At 49.4% G+C, this 17,312-nt stretch overlaps 1 protein-coding gene across 3 annotated transcripts in view; it reads right to left on the reverse strand.

The window, feature by feature from the left end:
• Positions 1 to 17,312, reverse strand: part of pde4d (phosphodiesterase 4D, cAMP-specific) — a 129,180-nt gene that overhangs the window by 36,827 nt on the left and 75,041 nt on the right. The window contains exon 1 of one of the 3 annotated variants that reach the window (XM_084690674.1): positions 5,719 to 6,330. The exons of the other annotated variants lie outside the window; for them this stretch is intronic. Coding sequence (XP_084546800.1) covers positions 5,719 to 5,804 — 86 coding nt within the window. The 5' untranslated portion in view covers positions 5,805 to 6,330. Of the gene's footprint in view, positions 1 to 5,718; positions 6,331 to 17,312 lie in introns of those variants that run through there. 3 annotated transcript variants of the gene reach the window in all.

Below are 17,312 nucleotides of genomic sequence, written 5' to 3' on the forward strand. Positions count from 1 at the left end.
AACAAAAAAAAAATATTTATTGGATGTGGATTTTAAATTGCACAATGACATAAAATCACTCAAACAAGCCGGAAAAGGAGCAAGATATCTGTTCAAAAACAGTGTTCCACAATTTCGGTCAATTTTTGACAGAGACATTGCGCCGAAAAAAGCCTTCCAACATTGTGTCTCCAGAAACTCGTGGTCCTCAAGAACAGTACCAGGGGTGAAACAAATCAAGTGCATCTACTGTAAAGTACTGTATTTGAAAAGAGCATCTGAGTTCTGACCTTCGGACCTTGTTGACGTCACAGGAACTACCAGACAGTCTGGAGCGACTTTCTCCAGCTCTCGACTTAATCTATCTGTTATGACTCACCTAGCCTTGGGTCTCTTTCCGTATCGGAAACAACCAGGGGTCAGGACCCCTCCTGAGACCTGCTCCTCTGGAACGAGACTGCAACTTTTGGTGGAGTTAGAGGCATTTGTTTTCTGCGTATGGCGTGACTTCGCACGACCCGCCATTCACCTCAGGAAAGGCTTGGCGTGATACGATCTGGCTTGCCCGACACATAGTTTGTGCGTGTCTAATAGTGAAGTACTGTACAGTAAGTACACATGCACACATATGCACATGCTGCACACACACACATAAACACACACGACCACACAATACTCAAAGACTGTAGAAATGTTTACTGGTGCGTCTCACGGGAGAGGTAGATGCTAGCTCGCTGACAGAGACCAACTGAGAGAAACCACACCAAACCCAGTGCCTGATTCACATAGCACCAGCCCTGGGGCCTCGCCCCATCCAGCCAAGCCCCAGACCGGCCCCAGACTCAGACTCCCATCCAAAAGCCCCCCCCCCCCCCCCCCCCAACCCCATCTGACAGCAGTGAAGTGCACGTAGCATTCTTATTGATCTGCCTGTCTTGTCGCTTCTGTTCCGGAGACACAGAGAAGATTGAATGTTCCATCTCCCAGCTGCTACCGTAGGGAGAGGGAGCGAATATGTGTGTGCGCGCGTCTGTGTGTGTGAGAGAGAGACAGAGAAAACAGCGAGAGAGAGAGAGACGCAGGGAGAGACGGAGACAAGGGACAAATACAAACCAAATGAAATGAATGAAAATAAATGGATATTCGAGAGCAATCTGAGATCATGTACATCTTGGCGCCATGCAGTGGCCGTCCTCTGAAAGACTGTGCCATGCATCATAGTGAGATACTGGTGAAACGATCGACATTGAAACAGCACTCTGCGCGCTGCTCCCAAAATGGATCACACGGTGCCTATGGTATGGTGTGGTTTGTGTGCGGTATGGCAGAAGGAAAAAACGAAGAGAGCTCTTCTCATTCGTGTTGACGGCCAAACCAAGAGAAACCCTCCATAAACTGCCTGCGTGACAAACGGCTCTGTGTTACGTCTTCACTGCAGATAAATGGATCTCCCCTCGTCCAGCCTTCTCTCCTCTCCTTTCACCTCTCCTGCCCTGCCCTTTCCTCTACTCTCCTCCTCCCATCCTCCCCTCCTTTCCTCCTCATCCGCAGAAGAGAGAAAGGGACAACGAGAGAACGAGAGAGAGAACAGCGTGAGAGAAAGAGAGAGAGAGAGTGAGGGACTAAGAGAGGGGGAGAGAGAAAGGGAGAGGGGATGTGAGAGAAGGAGGTGTGGGATGTCGAAGGAGCCTCACATCTGGTGTGGGCGCCAGTGCCAGCCATGGAGGACTGACTCACAGGATGAAGAAAGGGGAACATGTGCCGCTCAAATGTCTTTTTAGGATAGCCCACTCTCCTGTCAACATAACTCGACCGGCAAAAATGTGGCAATGCTTCACTACAACGCAAAACAAAAGAACCTACCCATAGAGCAAACGCTTGCTAAACAATAGGTTGGCAGGGGGATTGGAAGAGCATAAATAAGCAGCAGGTATAACTTTCCGAATGCAAAATTCAGTGCTGTGTTACAGAGTGTGTTTGGTCGAGGGCTCTATCAGTAGAAGTAGAGTTCGATAATATGCTGTGTGTGTATGTAGCGAAACACCCAGAATAGAGACCATCCATGATAAGGGTGTGTGTGTCACCAGCAGGACATTGGCATGACAGAGATGAATGCCGCAGGAGAGAGGCAAAGCCGAACACAGACATTCCCTATCTCTCACATTCTCTCTCTCTCTCTCTCTCTCTCTCTCTCTCTCTCTCTCTCTCTCTCTCTCTCTCTCTCTCTCTCTCTCTCACTCTCTCTCTTTCTCTCTCTCTCTCTCTGTCTCTCTCTCTCTCTCTCTCTCTCTCTCTCTCTCTGTCTCTCTCTCTTTGTGAGTGATGACTTAGTCTCACTAAGGCTAAGATTCAGGCAACAGCCTTCCTCTGTCTCCCAAAAAGCCAATTTTCAGACCTCTACCTCCAGGTCCTTGGGAAGTAGCCCAGGGAGAAGCAAAGTCATTTAAGTTTGGGTATATTTGAACCTGCCTTGGAATCAATGACACTGGAATACAGGCCGCCTCAATCTTATCAAGGAGAGATAGAAAGAGAGAGACAGACAGAGAGACAGGGAGAAAGAGAAAGCGAGAGAGAGAGACAGACAGAGAGACAGGGAGAGAGCGAGAGCAAGAGCGAGAGATAGAGAGAGATAGAGAGAAGACACTGAAGATCTCACCTGGATCCGTCTCTGTATAAATCATCGCCCTACCTCACAGATCCAGCCTTGATTCATTCGGCTGGGCTCCAGTTTAGGGCCCGCTGAAATCCCTCGAGTGTATCCTGCCCTGCCCATGACCGTCCCCCGCATTTCCCATGGAGCCATGGCCGATCACCAAGCCACTCACGTGGCGTTTGTCAAAGCTACCAAAGCGTTATCCAAGCGGATGTTACAGTACCGTTCACTGTGTCAATGGGTCAGATCAGGTCTCGGTTTGGCAGGTAAGGAAACATCACTGGCGCCTGGAGTTAGGTAATAACAGTGATACAGCTACATGTGCACTGACTATATGAGATGTTATGCGATGTTTGCATAATAGGAGCCCTGCCACGGTACGCCAGTAGCTCCCGACAGATCTTTGAGGTCGTTCATTTTTATCCTTCAATCTCGTTCTGCGCTCGACATCGTCTGGTTTCAAGGACGAGTTCGGCTCTTTGTCATGGAGGAGAATCAAAGGAAGCTGTCACCTCCTGACTGTGTGTATATATATATATATATATATATATAGTGTGTGTGTTAGTTCATGTGTCTGTGTAGCAGCGCACCTGCCTGCGAGTGTGCATATGTGAAAAGTCGCTTTGTGTCAATGTGCACCGTGCATCCGGGCCAAGGAGATCTGGGATCGCGTAACTCGGGCAGGAAGGCACTTGTCTTCCTCTTCTGTCCGGGAGGTAGAAAGCTCCTTCAGGCTGGCGTCCTTCTGGCCAATCAACGAGGATGCTCACGGTGACAGCTCCTCTACAAACGACCCGACAAAAAAACTACAAACCCAACAAGAAAGATAAGGGCGACAGGGACTGGGCGGAGCTATGTCTTTTGATTTCCAAAGATTTCAAAGGGACTGTCTGATTTGTGTTTGGTTGTGCGTGTGCGTGCGAGTCATGGTACAAACTCCAGGGAGTGTCTGAGACAGAGAGGAGGCTGAAAGTCCATTATCAAGGAACAATGAATAATACAGAACCATCTGAAGGCTTGTCAGCGTCCACCTACATCCAAACACACACACACACACACATCCACCCTCAGTCACAAACGACTGGAACACAGATAGGTTTTGACAGTTCCGCTTGTCTGAATCTCTCGTAAATGAGAGTTGTGCTCTGACAAGCGTCACTGTGTTGACAACTCGTCTCAACATCTTCCCTGTATTGGCCCTATCCAACCCAAAGATTGCTAAGACAGAACCATGAAAACAAAGCTACTGATTAGATCAATTCTACTGTACTCTACTGTATCAAAACAATAACAACAAGCTTCTCATCACGACCATATGATCCAAATATGTATTAAAAGAGAGAGATTGTACAATATTAGCCCAATGTATACCACAGTAATGAAGTGAACCGGCACTCTATGTATTTTGGTAACTCTGTGTATTGCACCATCATTACTGGGGGCAGAATGATAAACCAGAATAAATACACATTTAAGAGAGTGTCCACTAAACCCCCAGAACATTCCAGGAAGGAGAAATTGAGTTCCAAGAGAAGATTTATTGAATCAAATACTAAGCTGGTATTTCAATCCATACAGGAGATGCCATTTCTTTGTTCAAACTAATGAGGTATCATCTGAATAGAAATGAATCAGGACCAAGCAACAGTGTGTGTGTGTGTGTGCAAATGCGCATGTCTCTGAACATGTGTGTATATATGTGTGTGGGTGAACGTGCGTGTATAATCCCCTACTGTGTTGATAGAATAGCAAGAGAAAGAGAGAGATGTTTCGGTGTGTTTCTGTTTATGCAGCTACCAGTGGATTAGCAAGGAACATTCCGCATGGCCGTTCCCTTCAAAGACAGGCCCATTTATTCTCTTCTCTGTAGAGAGCTCAGCTGTTGCCCTTGTAGCCTCAGCCTCAGCCTCATTCCCAGCCTCTCCCTCTGTACCAGCCCATCCTCACCCCCGCCCCCGCCCCAACCTCAGCCTCAGGTTCAACCGTGTTTGCAGTAAAGGCCAGGGTCCCATGACTCCTTCCCCTCCGCGGTAATTGAATTCTGATTAAACAAACAATGGATCTCCACGGTCCGACAGTCAACGCGGAGGCCTTTGTAAACGCCGCAGTCTGAATGGCAGTGTGGGCCTTGGCCGGGGCTTACTCCTGATGGCTGAAGCAACTCAGCGGGCCGAACATGCCCGTGAACGAGAGCAAGCTCTGTGCCCAGCTCGGCGTGGGCTACAGCATGCGCCTCAGCCGGGCCGACATTTCAACTCACCCTGCAGACACTTCTGTCACGGCTCACTTTATCTGGTCAAGTGAAGAGAGCGAAGGAGAGGGGGAAGATCCGAGAAGGGAGAGAAGAGTCTGGAAGGATCACAGCATGTCTGTCTGTCCTGTGTATGTCAATACTCTGCAAGGCCTACTGCAGTACTGTTGTAACCAGAACGGGAACATCCTTTGCCTGGCTGAGAGAAATACAGGGCCCGCTGGTCTGAGTTTAGGAGCATTCTCCAGCCTGATGGTCCTGTCTAATTTATTCGCTGGTTCGCAGATCACCGTAGGCCTTTATTGTGTGAGAAAACGTCTGGAAATGTCCGGTCCTATTAAACAATAAATCTCCCTTAACAGAACTGAGCTAGTCTGGGCTAGGCAAGGCTAGGATAAAGTGGGCTCAAATGGGCTGCAACACACACACACACGCACACACACAAACAGGTTAGCGCACGCAAACACGCACAGGCGTAGGGCTCCACATGTGAAAACACTTGGACGGCTGCACACGCAATCGCTCGGGAAATGCTCGGATCACAAAGACACTCCCTTACGCGAGTGCCAAAGGCCTACACAAAATGGGACTAAAGAGTGGCCCGGGAACACACTCAAATGGAGCAGCGTATCTAAAATACAAGCGGGATTCTATGTATTTAAATGACGCTGAACGGCTGCTCGGACCGAAACAAAACACTCTTTTACTCACGTTATTCAACTCAACAACCCACAAGCAGCCATCTTGCCATGCCTAGATAGTTCAGCCCCAACATTCCTACTACACACACACACACACACACACACAAACACACACGCATGCCCACCCCACTCACCAGATCCAGGAATGTCTCCTGATAGGATAGTTTCTCAGGTGCATCATGGTCCTCTCCCTGGCAGCGGGACAGTGGCCAGGTTTCATCGCCCGGCACAGGGAGAACCTGCTCACCTTTCACCTTCAGTGCTCGCCTCTCTTTATCGCTCCCTCTCTGTCGCTAAGCGCTCTAGCTACACACTTTGTAGACCCCCCACGCCCAGCGACGTGTCCCGGGTCAACACACTGGGTCCTGGCGGGACCATGCTGTGGTCCCTCTTCAGAGCAGCGGGATCCTCTCACACCGTCCTGCCGCTACTGCCATGGCTGTCAGTCCACTGTTTGCATGTGCAGTACGCTCGCACGCACGGTCATCCTAGCATCTTGAACTTCTTCAGTCGAGAAGGAGAAATAAGGAAGTCAAACGCACTGTCCGGCCTCTGTTGCTTTGTTTTCGGAGGTATTCTTCCGTGGGAGATTGAATATCGCTGTCCCACATCCTCATGGTAAAGCGTCTCAGGGAATCGTTCCTCTGGAAAACATTCCTTTTCCTGACAGCCGGTCGGGGAGGCAGCAGTCAACACCCGGCATAGCAGGGCATGTTACAAGCGCTCTCTCTCTCTCTCTCTCTCTCTCTCTCTCTCTTGCTATCTCCCTCTCTCTCTGTCTCTCGCTCTCCCTTTCCTCTCTTCCGTCCTCTGGTCGTCGCGTTCCGTCTCGGCCGCCAGTCCCCCACAAGCTCCCCAGGAGGAACGGAAAAAAGAGAAGGGGAAAAAAAAAGAGTGCAGCGCTCTCCGCTTACAGTTCCTCTCTCCGTGTCTCTCCCTGACTCTCCCTCCCTCCCTCCCTCTCTCTCTCTCCTGACTGTGTCAGTGGGATGTCCTGACCCTGTAAAGAGCCTGCATATGCACAGTGTGCTAAGTCTATTGATCCTCTTAGCACACACAGCTCGACTTCATTCAGCCCGGAGAACTGAAGACGGAGAAGAGGGAGAAAACAGGGGGGAGGGAGGCCCGGGAGAAGGAAGGCAGGAAGAACACTGACGGAAATATAAGCGGCCGACCAAGGTTTCTCCGGTGTTCCTTGGCGTGTGCTGACCTGTGTGTGTGTGTGTTTTGTATTGTTTCAAGTTCAAGTTTGAAGTTTATAAAAACACACATTTGAATTCTTCGGTCTTGCTCTTCTTCCCAATCCCTAGCAGCATGTTTAAACCTCTAGTTCCTGCTACACTTTGTGTGTATTTATGGGTGTATATGTGTCCGTGCGAGTGTTGACAGCAGTTATTTCCTAAATAAGCCGTGGAAACTGAAATAAAACAAACATGCCGCTGATTCTCCCTTCCCATCTCTCCCTCTAACCCCCCCGGCGCCCCCTCCCCCCCCAACCCCCACCCCCCGCCGTCTACCCCACATCCTCCCTGCTCCTCTGTCTGCTCTCTTTCAGCAACATGTCTCCCTCTTTGTACTATTATTATTATATTTCTATTATTTGGCATTTCCATGTGATAATAATATTACTGTAGAAGGCTCCTGTTTGACAATCTCCCACAGCTACCCCGGCTCTCTCTGTATTTTTCTCTCCCTCTCTGTTTTACTCTCTCTCTCTCTCTCTCTCTCTCTCTCTCTCTCTCTCTCTCTCTCTCTCTCTCTCTCTCTCTCTCTCTCTATGTCCCCCTCTCCCCTCCCTCTCTCTCCCTCTCTCTCTCTCCCCCCTCCCACCCTCTCTCTCTCTCTCTCTCTCTCTCTCTCTCTCTCTCTATGTCCCCCTCTCCCCCTCCCTCTCTCTCCCTCTCTCTCTCTCCCCCCTCCCACCCTCTCTCTCTCTCTCTCTCTCTCTCTCTCTCTCTCTCTCTCTCTATGTCCCCCTCTCCCCCTCCCTCTCTCTCCCTCTCTCTCTTTCCCCCCCTCCCACCCTCTGTCTCTCTCTCTCTCTCTCTGCAGGCACGCAACTGAACCATAAAAGATCGGACCGCGGCTCATGTTGCTCGTGTTCAGCATGTGTGCATGCGTGTGTACGTGCTCTTGCGTGTGGGCGTTCTGGCATGCAGGGTGTGTGTGTGTGGGGGGGGGGGGCTCCTTAGGTATGTTCTTTCACAGGGAACATCAGGAACATAGGTCACACAGGATGTTATCACGCCAGCCGACATCCAGCCCTTTGTCATGCAGACCATTCTTTAGACAGTGCCGGTCATGCATAACTCCAGTGATGTGTTCACCTCTGCCTGTGAGCAGAGGCAACCTGATTCAAAACGGCCCGGTACGGTCTGCCCTGGACTCCTAACAGCGGAGCTCTTTCAGGACAAGGTAACCCCCATGCTTACGTGATCCAAAAGAACCACACAGTACGGGAATCCTAATATTCACCTAGCGCGCATACGCATGAGTGCAAGTGCCTAAATGCTGCTCTGTTGGCGCGCACGAGTGTGCGCGTTCACACGAGTGTGCGCGCGGTCACCTTTCACGTCGACATATTGGGGGCTTGTTTCACTTTCTCGATGCGTGCGTGTCCACAGTCAAAACCATCACCTTGGCCGAGTTCCAACCGCTGCACTCTGAAAAACAGGATCCAGCGCTGCCTCTTACACACATCCTGCCACACAAGCACGTCAGCAGCCTCTCAACTCCTGCCAAGAGTCAAACCCCTCACCGCCACCCCCCCCCCCCCCCCCCCCCGATAGGACCAGGGATGGGCAGGGCGGAGGGTGAAGGGGGCGGAGGGGTGGGGAAGCAGCTCAGGCTTGCAGGATGGGAAGGTGGTTAGGGGTTAAATTGGGCAGCGCCATCGCATTGTAATTATCTTCCCAGAGTACAGATAAAGCAATACTCGAGGTTCTGTACAGAATGTACTGTAATTATTCCGAATGACTGTCGATGCACACACACCCATGCAGACACAACGCATACACACACAAGGCATACACACACACACACACCACACACACACACACACACTGGGATGAACGTTCAATCTTTACCATCTCTGTCTGTAAATTGGTGGTGGGTCCGGTCCACTGTTTAAATCGTCTGCATGCGTGTGTGTGTGTGTGTGTCTGTCTATGTGTGTGTGTGTGCCTGTGTGTGTGTGTCTATGTCTGTGTGTGTGTGTGTGTGTTATATAAGGCTGGTCCCAGTGTCTAGGGCTGTTCTCGTGCTCTAGTGAGCACTGGTGAGCAGGGCTGTCACTACTCATCCTGCCTGCTGTCACAGAGGGAGCGGGGAGGAGATAGGGGATGGTCACAGAGGAACACACAGCACCACCGCCGCAGCGCATGGAGGGAGGGGGGCAGGGGAAAGAGAAAGGAGGGCAGGAATAGAGACCGAAAGAAAGGGAAGACCGAAAGAGAGAGAGAAAGAGAGACAGAGAGAAAGAGAAAAAAGGGAGTGATACAGAAAATTGAAGAGAAAGAAAGACAGAGAAAGGGAGAAAGAGAGAAAGAGAGAATAAGAGAAAGATAGAGAGATTGTGGAGAGAGGGAGGAAGAAAGTGGAGAAACAGAGGATGTGGATGGATGCACACATGTCTACAGCAAGGAGGGAACGAAGAAATTAATAAATAAAAGGGTAGCAACAGCAACAACAAAAAAGTATAAATGACGTTTCCGGATCCCAAACCCTCCTAATTCTGGCCATAGTAATTAAAAAAAGAACCCACTTCGACCCCATCACATCCGCTTTAGAGAAACAGATCTTAATAAAACTGCAATCACATCTTCATTCCCTGAACCGTCAAATCCAATTTTGTTCAACAGCACCTCTTACATTGGACCAGTGGACCCAGTAAGGCAGGAACAGGAATCATTATGGATTCATGCGGACCAGAGCACCAGGCTGTTGCCAGGGTTATGCAGTGCTGCGAAGTGGCTATCGATTTCATGCATGCTGACATTTAGCAAAGTACTTTTCTTCATTTACCTGTAGATCGATTGCTCTGGAGAATGGTAGGAAACAGTATTACTTGCTCTGGACTGACATGTAAAACCCTATAGAGGGCAGTAGCTGAAACCAGAGACTGACTGGTGGGTATCTATATCACAGCCTGTCAGCGTTAGGGGATGGGGGAGGCGGGTGGAGGTGTGTGTGTGTTTGTGTGTGTGTGCGGGGGGCGATCGGTGGGTGGGAGGGAGATAAGGCATTGTCACGTCAACGTCCGTCATCATCAGAGATGCGTGGGAGACCATGAGGGATTTACCATTTGCACATGTGAATCCCTATCAATAATTGCAATTTCACGATATCACGGTATCCGTTGGTTATATTTCCATGACAGCAAGAGTTTTGCATTCAACTTCTCCTCCAGAGATGGAAATGAAAACATGTGCATAGGGACACAGTCAGATACTCGCAGTCATACACAAACACACGTCCCCCCCACACACACACACACACACACAGACTACCTGCATCCTCCGTCAGAGACAGAGACAGATGGAGTCCGAGGAGGAGGTGGGCTATCTGAGCAAACTGTCCGTCAAGCTGTCGCCTTGGAAATGCCAGGGGTGCACCCGTCCCTCTTGTCATTCCCAGCCAGTGATGAGTTGGCATTTGAGAAAAGGTCAACTCGTTTCCCTATCAGCTTAGAACCCTGTGATTGGATACATGGAACAACGAGGGGATTTCATGGTTTCAAGGACTGTTCAGAAAATCCAAGGAATTCCTGAGTGTCCTATTACTCAAATGTTATCTAATGCCAGAAATATCTAGTGCAGATCAACGAGAGACTCATTCCACTTCCACAGGTTTTCAAGCCTCCTATCTAAGGCGCTTGAAAGAGACTGGAAAGTTGAATGTGCATGATCAATGGCTGCCAGTTCGCCTTTACACACAGTTCAGCTGGGCAAGAAGGTCAAGAGTTGATGCCCAGTTTATAATCAGTTCATAAAGAGGTTCCCCTGCATCGATTGGTGTTTTTAAGTGACTTACTACCATGCAATATACCAGGCCTGGAGAGCAGAAGTCCACTGTATGACTGTCTGTCTGACTGTCTGACTGTCTGTCTGTCTGTCTGTCTGTCTGACTGTCTGTCTGACTGTCTGACTGTCTGTCTGTCTGACTGTCTGTCTGTCTGTCTGTCTGACTGTCTGTCTGACTGACTGTCTGACTGTCTGACTGTCTGTCTGACTGTCTGACTGTCTGACTGTCTGACTGTCTGTCTGACTGTCTGACTGTCTGTCTGTCTGACTGTCTGACTGTCTGACTGTCTGTCTGACTGTCTGACTGTCTGTCTGACTGACTGTCTGACTGTCTGTCTGACTGTCTGACTGACTGTCTGACTGACTGTCTGTCTGACTGTCTGTCTGACTGACTGTCTGACTGACTGGGTGGTTGTCTGAATGATCACAAACTGAGGGACTGAACGACACTTAAGTGTAATGCTTTATTGTCTGGTCAACTGGCTGACTAATGCTACCAGTACTATCACTGGTGTGAGCCTTTGTGGTCAAATGTACTAACTTGACAGTGTATTCAGTACGTTTACTGTTATCAATGGTGCACTGCTTTGTGGCTTGTGGTCTGTTTGGATCCCCTCTAATCATTTGGTGCTGCTAAAAGCAGTTGGTTGTGTTCATCTCTAATCAGCTGGTTACCAGTTGGGTACCAGACATAACTGTTGTGGATTGGCTCAGGTGTATAGGTTTTCATTATACATTACATTTAGTCATTTGGCAGACGCTCTTATCCAGAGCGACTTACAGTAAGTACAGGGACATTCCCCCCAAGGCAAGTAGGGTGAAGTGCCTTGCCCAAGGACACAACGTTGTTAGGCACGGCAGGAAATCGATCCGGCAACCTTCTGATTACTAGCCCGACTCCCTTACCGCTCAGCCATCTGACTCCCATAGGTGGGTGTGTATCAAATGTCCCACCCATTTTTTTTAAATGGCAAATCCCCCCCCCCACACACACACATACACACTTTTACTGTAATTAAGAAAATCCTATTTAATGGTTGCATCCATTATAGAAAATGGTCCTACCCACCTTTGACAACAAACCTACGTCCCTGGACTGGCTGGTTAACTTCCTGCTTGGTGGATCCCTCAAGACCACCAAACTTGCTGACAGACGATGCACTCGCCTACACACTGCAACCCCACTCACCCACCTCACCTCAAACACCCTTCCATCCCTGACTATCCAGTCTGCATTATCCCGCCCACTCCACCTTCAGTCCCTAGGGCCCAGGCCTTTGCTTCTCTTCCCACCATCCCTCCCTCTCTCTCTCTCTCTCTCTCTCTCTCTCTCTCTCTCTCTCTCTCTCTCTCTGTCTCTCTCTCTCTACCTCTCTCTCTCTCTCTCTCTAACTCTCTCTCTCTCTCTCTCTCTCTCTCTCTCTAACTCTCTCTCCCTAACTCTCTACCCCCCCCCATCCTCTGAGTCTCCCTCCATGGCTGCCGGTCGTGCCTGCTTCAATACTCTCATCCAAAAATAGACTTCTCCTGCATTGCACCACTGTTGTGTCATTATGGCAGTCTCTGGGCTCGCTTGGTTCCCCCTGAGCTGCTCCAGGGGCTGTGTCTGGATCACCTCGCTCTGTCTGCGGTTGATTAATGCTGCCTGGCAGGCAGACTACAGTGTGACCTCTCCATAACCTCCAGTGGGGCAGTAATTAAGGTCTGAGTAGACGATCCATGCAGACCCAGATATCAGACCAGCCCACAAATGACCGTAATTGATATACTGACCATCCGAGGGATGATAAGCCCAATTGACCACAGGTTGGTACAAATGAGGCTAGGGAACAAGGCCAAGTTAAATGGTGGGAATTTTAGGACTATATGTCGCTGTGTGTAATGATAGACTATCACTAGTGCTATAATGCTGTTTTTACTGTCTCAAAAGAATGGTTACAATTATTTTTTTTTATCATAAAATGTGAACATTTATTTCACTGTCCCTCGGTTTGTGTTTATTTGGCGAAACCTGGAAAGAAAAAAAACATCTACAGACGTGTGAAAGATGCCGTACAACTGAACAGTTTAAACAAAATAAAACCTTCTCTTTCTCAGTCTCTGCTTCCTCTGTGTGCTGCTGAGACAAACAAACAGGCAGACGGGTGTGTGGTGTGTGTGTGTGTGTGTGTGTGTGTGGAGAGGGGTGTGTGTGTGTGTGTGGGGGGGGGGGGGGTGTAAACTGATCTAAGCAGCGGATATGGCTGGCTGAGGGCTCTATTTCAGAATAAGGCCAGGGTGAATAATATAATGAATGACTCATGTCTGAGAACTATTTGCATAATGGCAATTCATTTCACAACACATTTCTCATCCAAAGTTCCTCTCACGCTCCCAAATTCCATTAAGGGGCATGAATTATAAAAATGGCAAGGTGTAAGAGAGTGAGAGCAACTTGGGTGGCATTAAACTGTTAAAGTAATTACAGGTTAGGTGAAGAGAGTCAGACCATAGAATTATTCCATCCACAAGTGCTGTTTCTGGTTTAACATTACATCTGCAAATTTAGGGAACGACTACGATATGTATGTGAGACGCAGGCACTGTGTGTGCAATACTCATTGGACAGTTTTTCTGTTTCTCTTCATACAGTTTGTTTTAGGGGTGTTCTTATCTTGATTTTAAGACATTTGATGTCTTATCATCATTTGTGTTTGTGTGTGCGAGCGCATGTACTCTCTGTGCGAGCGCATGTTTTTTCTGTGTGCGGCCGGATGGAAATGCATGCGTGTTTGTGGCGTGTGTGTGTGTTTGTGTGTGTCTGAAGGTGACAGAAGGTGGATTGAGAGTTGAATTGACAGACCTACGGGAACAGGGCTGGCCAGTGTGTCGTCACAGCTAAGCTGACATTTAAAAGGCAGGGTTGGACTTGCCTTCACCCCCCTCGTAGCTACTTCTCCCAGCCTGACTGAACCGGTTAACTCAGGAGAGTCCCGACACGACCAGAACCACTGGAGACTTCCCACCTCCAGAAATACTCCGGTCAAACACATTTACATTACATTACATTTAGTCAACGCTCTTATCCAGAGCGACTTACAGTAAGTACAGGGACATTCCCCCATCTGGTTGAAACTAATAAGTTGGCTTTCTCTCTTAAAAAAAAAAGAAAAAAAAAAAGAACCAGTGTCACATGGGTTTCAAATGGGGGAGAAGAGAGACTGGCCATTAGAGTCTTCTGACAGATGTCAGGAAAGAGGCGGAGGAGGGGAGTAGCGAGGGGACGGAGGTGGAGAAGAGAGAGAGAGACGGGGGAGAGAGGGGGATGAGGGGGGGGGGGTAGGGCTAAAGGTGAAGGATGACGAGGGGAGGACGGGGAGAGGACGAGGGAATAATAGAGAGCTGAAGGAACAAAGGGACCAGGCCGATGACAGGAACTGGGGGAGGGGAGAGAGGAAATGAATGAGGGGAAGGGAGAAGGGAGAGGAGACGTGGGAGAGAGAGAGAGAGAGGGAGAGGGAGGGAGAGGGAGAGACAAGAGAGCGGAGGACAGGTGGAGTGGGAGGTAGAGAAAATAGAAGGCGTGAGAAAGGAGAGAGAATGCAGACGGACAAGACTAAATGTTTTATGGGACCCTATCTGAGAATAACTGAGTGCGGAGAGAAAACTGGAGGTGTTTTATGACCTGTAAAGATTCTCTGATAGGCGTTAAGTGGAGCCACTGCTGGCTTGTTACCACCTAGATGAACCGGGCTTCCTCATCCTTCTTAAACTCAACTCGACCTCACTCATTTCCATTCAGTGAAATGTGCACAGTGCATCACGAGGTCCCAGCACTAAAACCATGGCTCTTCAGTGAATGATAATTCTCGGAAACACTGTCAAACGGATCCCAAGGTGAAGAATGCAGTGGCTAGCTGCACAAATGAAAAGAGAATGCATTGTCGAACTGAAGATGACCCTTGACTGGGGATGTGGGTGGCTACTGGAGGCCACACTGGTGTCACTGGAGCTCACCCACAGATGAACCCATGTGAAAGTCATTAGCCCGGGGGGCCTCAACCATTGGGGAGGGAGGGAGGGAGGGAGGGAGGGAGGGAGGGAGGGAGGGAGGGAGGGAGGGAGGGAGGGAGGGAGGGAGGGAGGGAGGGAGGGAGGGAGGGAGGGAGGGAGGGAGGGAGGGAGGGAGGGAGGGAGGGAGGGAGGGAGGGAGGGAGGGAGGGAGGGAGGGAGGGAAGAGGTATGCAGGGATGTGTGGAGGAAATGAGAAAACAAATTCACCAAGACTGAACGCTCTGGAAAACAATATTCACCCCGAACGACATAGGTCTAAGTCCCCCTTGATATCCCATGAACAGGGAGTAACGGATGGAGGGCTAAATGGACAGAAGGTCTCACGCACCCGACGGAAATCTCATATTTTCGAGCACATTTCGAAAGCATACCAGGACACAGAAAACCTTGCAGTTTTAAATCCCTCGGTACGGCCTGCAGATCCAATCCCGTCCAGACCACTCTGAACACCGCTAAGAGGCTACTAACAGAATAAAAGGCGCGTGTATTCCCAGTGGAGATGGAGAGTGTTTGCTACCTACCATGAATCCATCCTCCAGTGGATGTGTACTGCAGTCTCAAAGGATAGGGGGAGGGGACAAAGAGTGAGAAAGAAAGCCGGAGGAAGAGTGCTGACTGGATATTTACAAGCGGATATGGGCTGCACTGTGTTGCGGTAAACACACACACACACGCACACCGATAAAGAGGGGAATGTGTGCGTGCTTGCGAGCGTCCGAATAGCCCGAATGAAGCGGCAGCCCCTCGACGTGGCCAAAGGCATGAGTGTGCTCTCGCCGGCGGGATCTGCGGAGGAGGGGCAGCGCTCACAGGCGTCCGTCATAAACCTGCGCCGCGCGAGACCGAGAGCTGGGGAATTCATTTGATCACACCGTAGCGGGGGACTGGGGAGATGGGACCCTTCAGAAGGTGCAGCCAGACATCGGGCCCACTGGGAATGACCAGAGTGAGGGTTTCATCTCTGACGACGCTTCACGGGGGAATTTGACCCGGAGCTACAGCTCGTTCAGAAGACAGTTGGAAGGACCGGACGTGTGTTGAAGAGTCATTCGATTGCATTTGCAAAGGACGCTGAGAATGAACGGCTCCCGTTCACTCGACTGCAACTCACTGCTCGTGCACGCCTACCGTTTGCTGTCGTCTCTCTCTCTCTCTCTCTCTCTCTCTCTCTCTCGCTCACTTTCTTTCAAACAGGTCTCCCCACTCCTTCAATCCATTTTAATAGATGTGTTGTATTTACTCTAAGTGTGTGCAGGTACTCACACGCACACACACACACAAACCGCCCGTGCAAGAAACAAACAGTTTGATAGCGATCGATTGATGAGGTGCAGAGAGGGTATCTGCATTCCTCCCGCCAGGTAGAGCATAGCCTAGCGAAGCCCCAACACACATAATCAATAACCCCAGAGATAATCAGAACCACCTCTCTGAACCCATACATTGGCTCAGATGAAGAGATCCACTTCCGAACGCTGCCATGCTATTGGCTGATAGTGTCCGTCTGAGGGACAAATGGAGGCAAGGTCATGTGTCCACGGTCTCTAATAAACAAAGAGATCAACATATAGACTTCAACGCCGTGTCCAAACCTGGTCAGTTGTACTGTATGTCTTATCCATCACGATCCCCTAAATCGAACACACACACCCATGCACACACACGTACACAAACATATACACTCCACGCAATGTACACTTTTAGTGAGTGCTTGTGACTAGAAAGGGGCACAACATCAAAATACGAAATCCTTATACTGAAGTTCTGGAGGTTGTGTTTGCTTCCTACCAGCCAAGACGTGGCATAGCCCATAATGATCCAGAATAAAGAGCCAGAGATGGACTACCATCTTTCCATGGGGGCAGGTGAAAAACATCTTTACCTTCTGAAGCTTCAGGTACTAAGAAAACCTCGTGTGTAGAATCACTTACCTAGAAAGAGAATGAAAAAGAAAAATAGAGAGAAAAATATGGGGGAGGGGTAGAGAGGGGAGGGGGGAAGTAGAGAAGGTGGGTAAGAGAGGGAAGAGGGGACGTAGAGGGAAGAGAAGGTGGAGAGAGAAAAGGGGATTATCAGGACAGACCTTTGGCTGTAATCAGATGTCATTTGCTCTGAACAAGCATCAGACCAACACAGCGTGTGACCTCTACATCATTCTAGCACAGCTGTTAACGCTGTGAACACACACACACACACACATACTGGTAATAGATACAGGTTGATATATGTTATTGATGCTCTGCAGAGGCATGAGATAACTGTGCTATCTTCCTCTCTCCCTCCATCTACCCTTCTCTCTAGGTTTTTTGAGCCAAGCTTCCTCTAGCGTTCCCTCTTCCTGTCGTCTTGTCTTTATCCTTCCTTAATTTGTTATCGTCATTCCATCTGTCTGTTGGTCCACGAGGCTGTGGCCACTCGTTTTCATGTAGAAAACTTGGAATTGAGCTGACGTCTGTTGCCACAACTCGGCTAAAACAATTTTCAACCCAAGGCTGTCAGCATACTTCACAAAAGGCCAAAATGGCCGCCCCAAATTGACAACAATTATTCAAATGTGGTGTGGAATTTAAACAAAGCGCTGTGCGCCACCACAGCCTAATAAGACCAGTCCGAACCTGTTGATGGTGACGTTCACGAGCAGAGAGCGTCTTTTT

This window comes from Hypomesus nipponensis, chromosome 24, assembly GCF_054491055.1.
Source record: "Hypomesus nipponensis isolate SF chromosome 24, ASM5449105v1, whole genome shotgun sequence".
Taxonomy (NCBI): Eukaryota; Metazoa; Chordata; class Actinopteri; order Osmeriformes; family Osmeridae; genus Hypomesus; species Hypomesus nipponensis.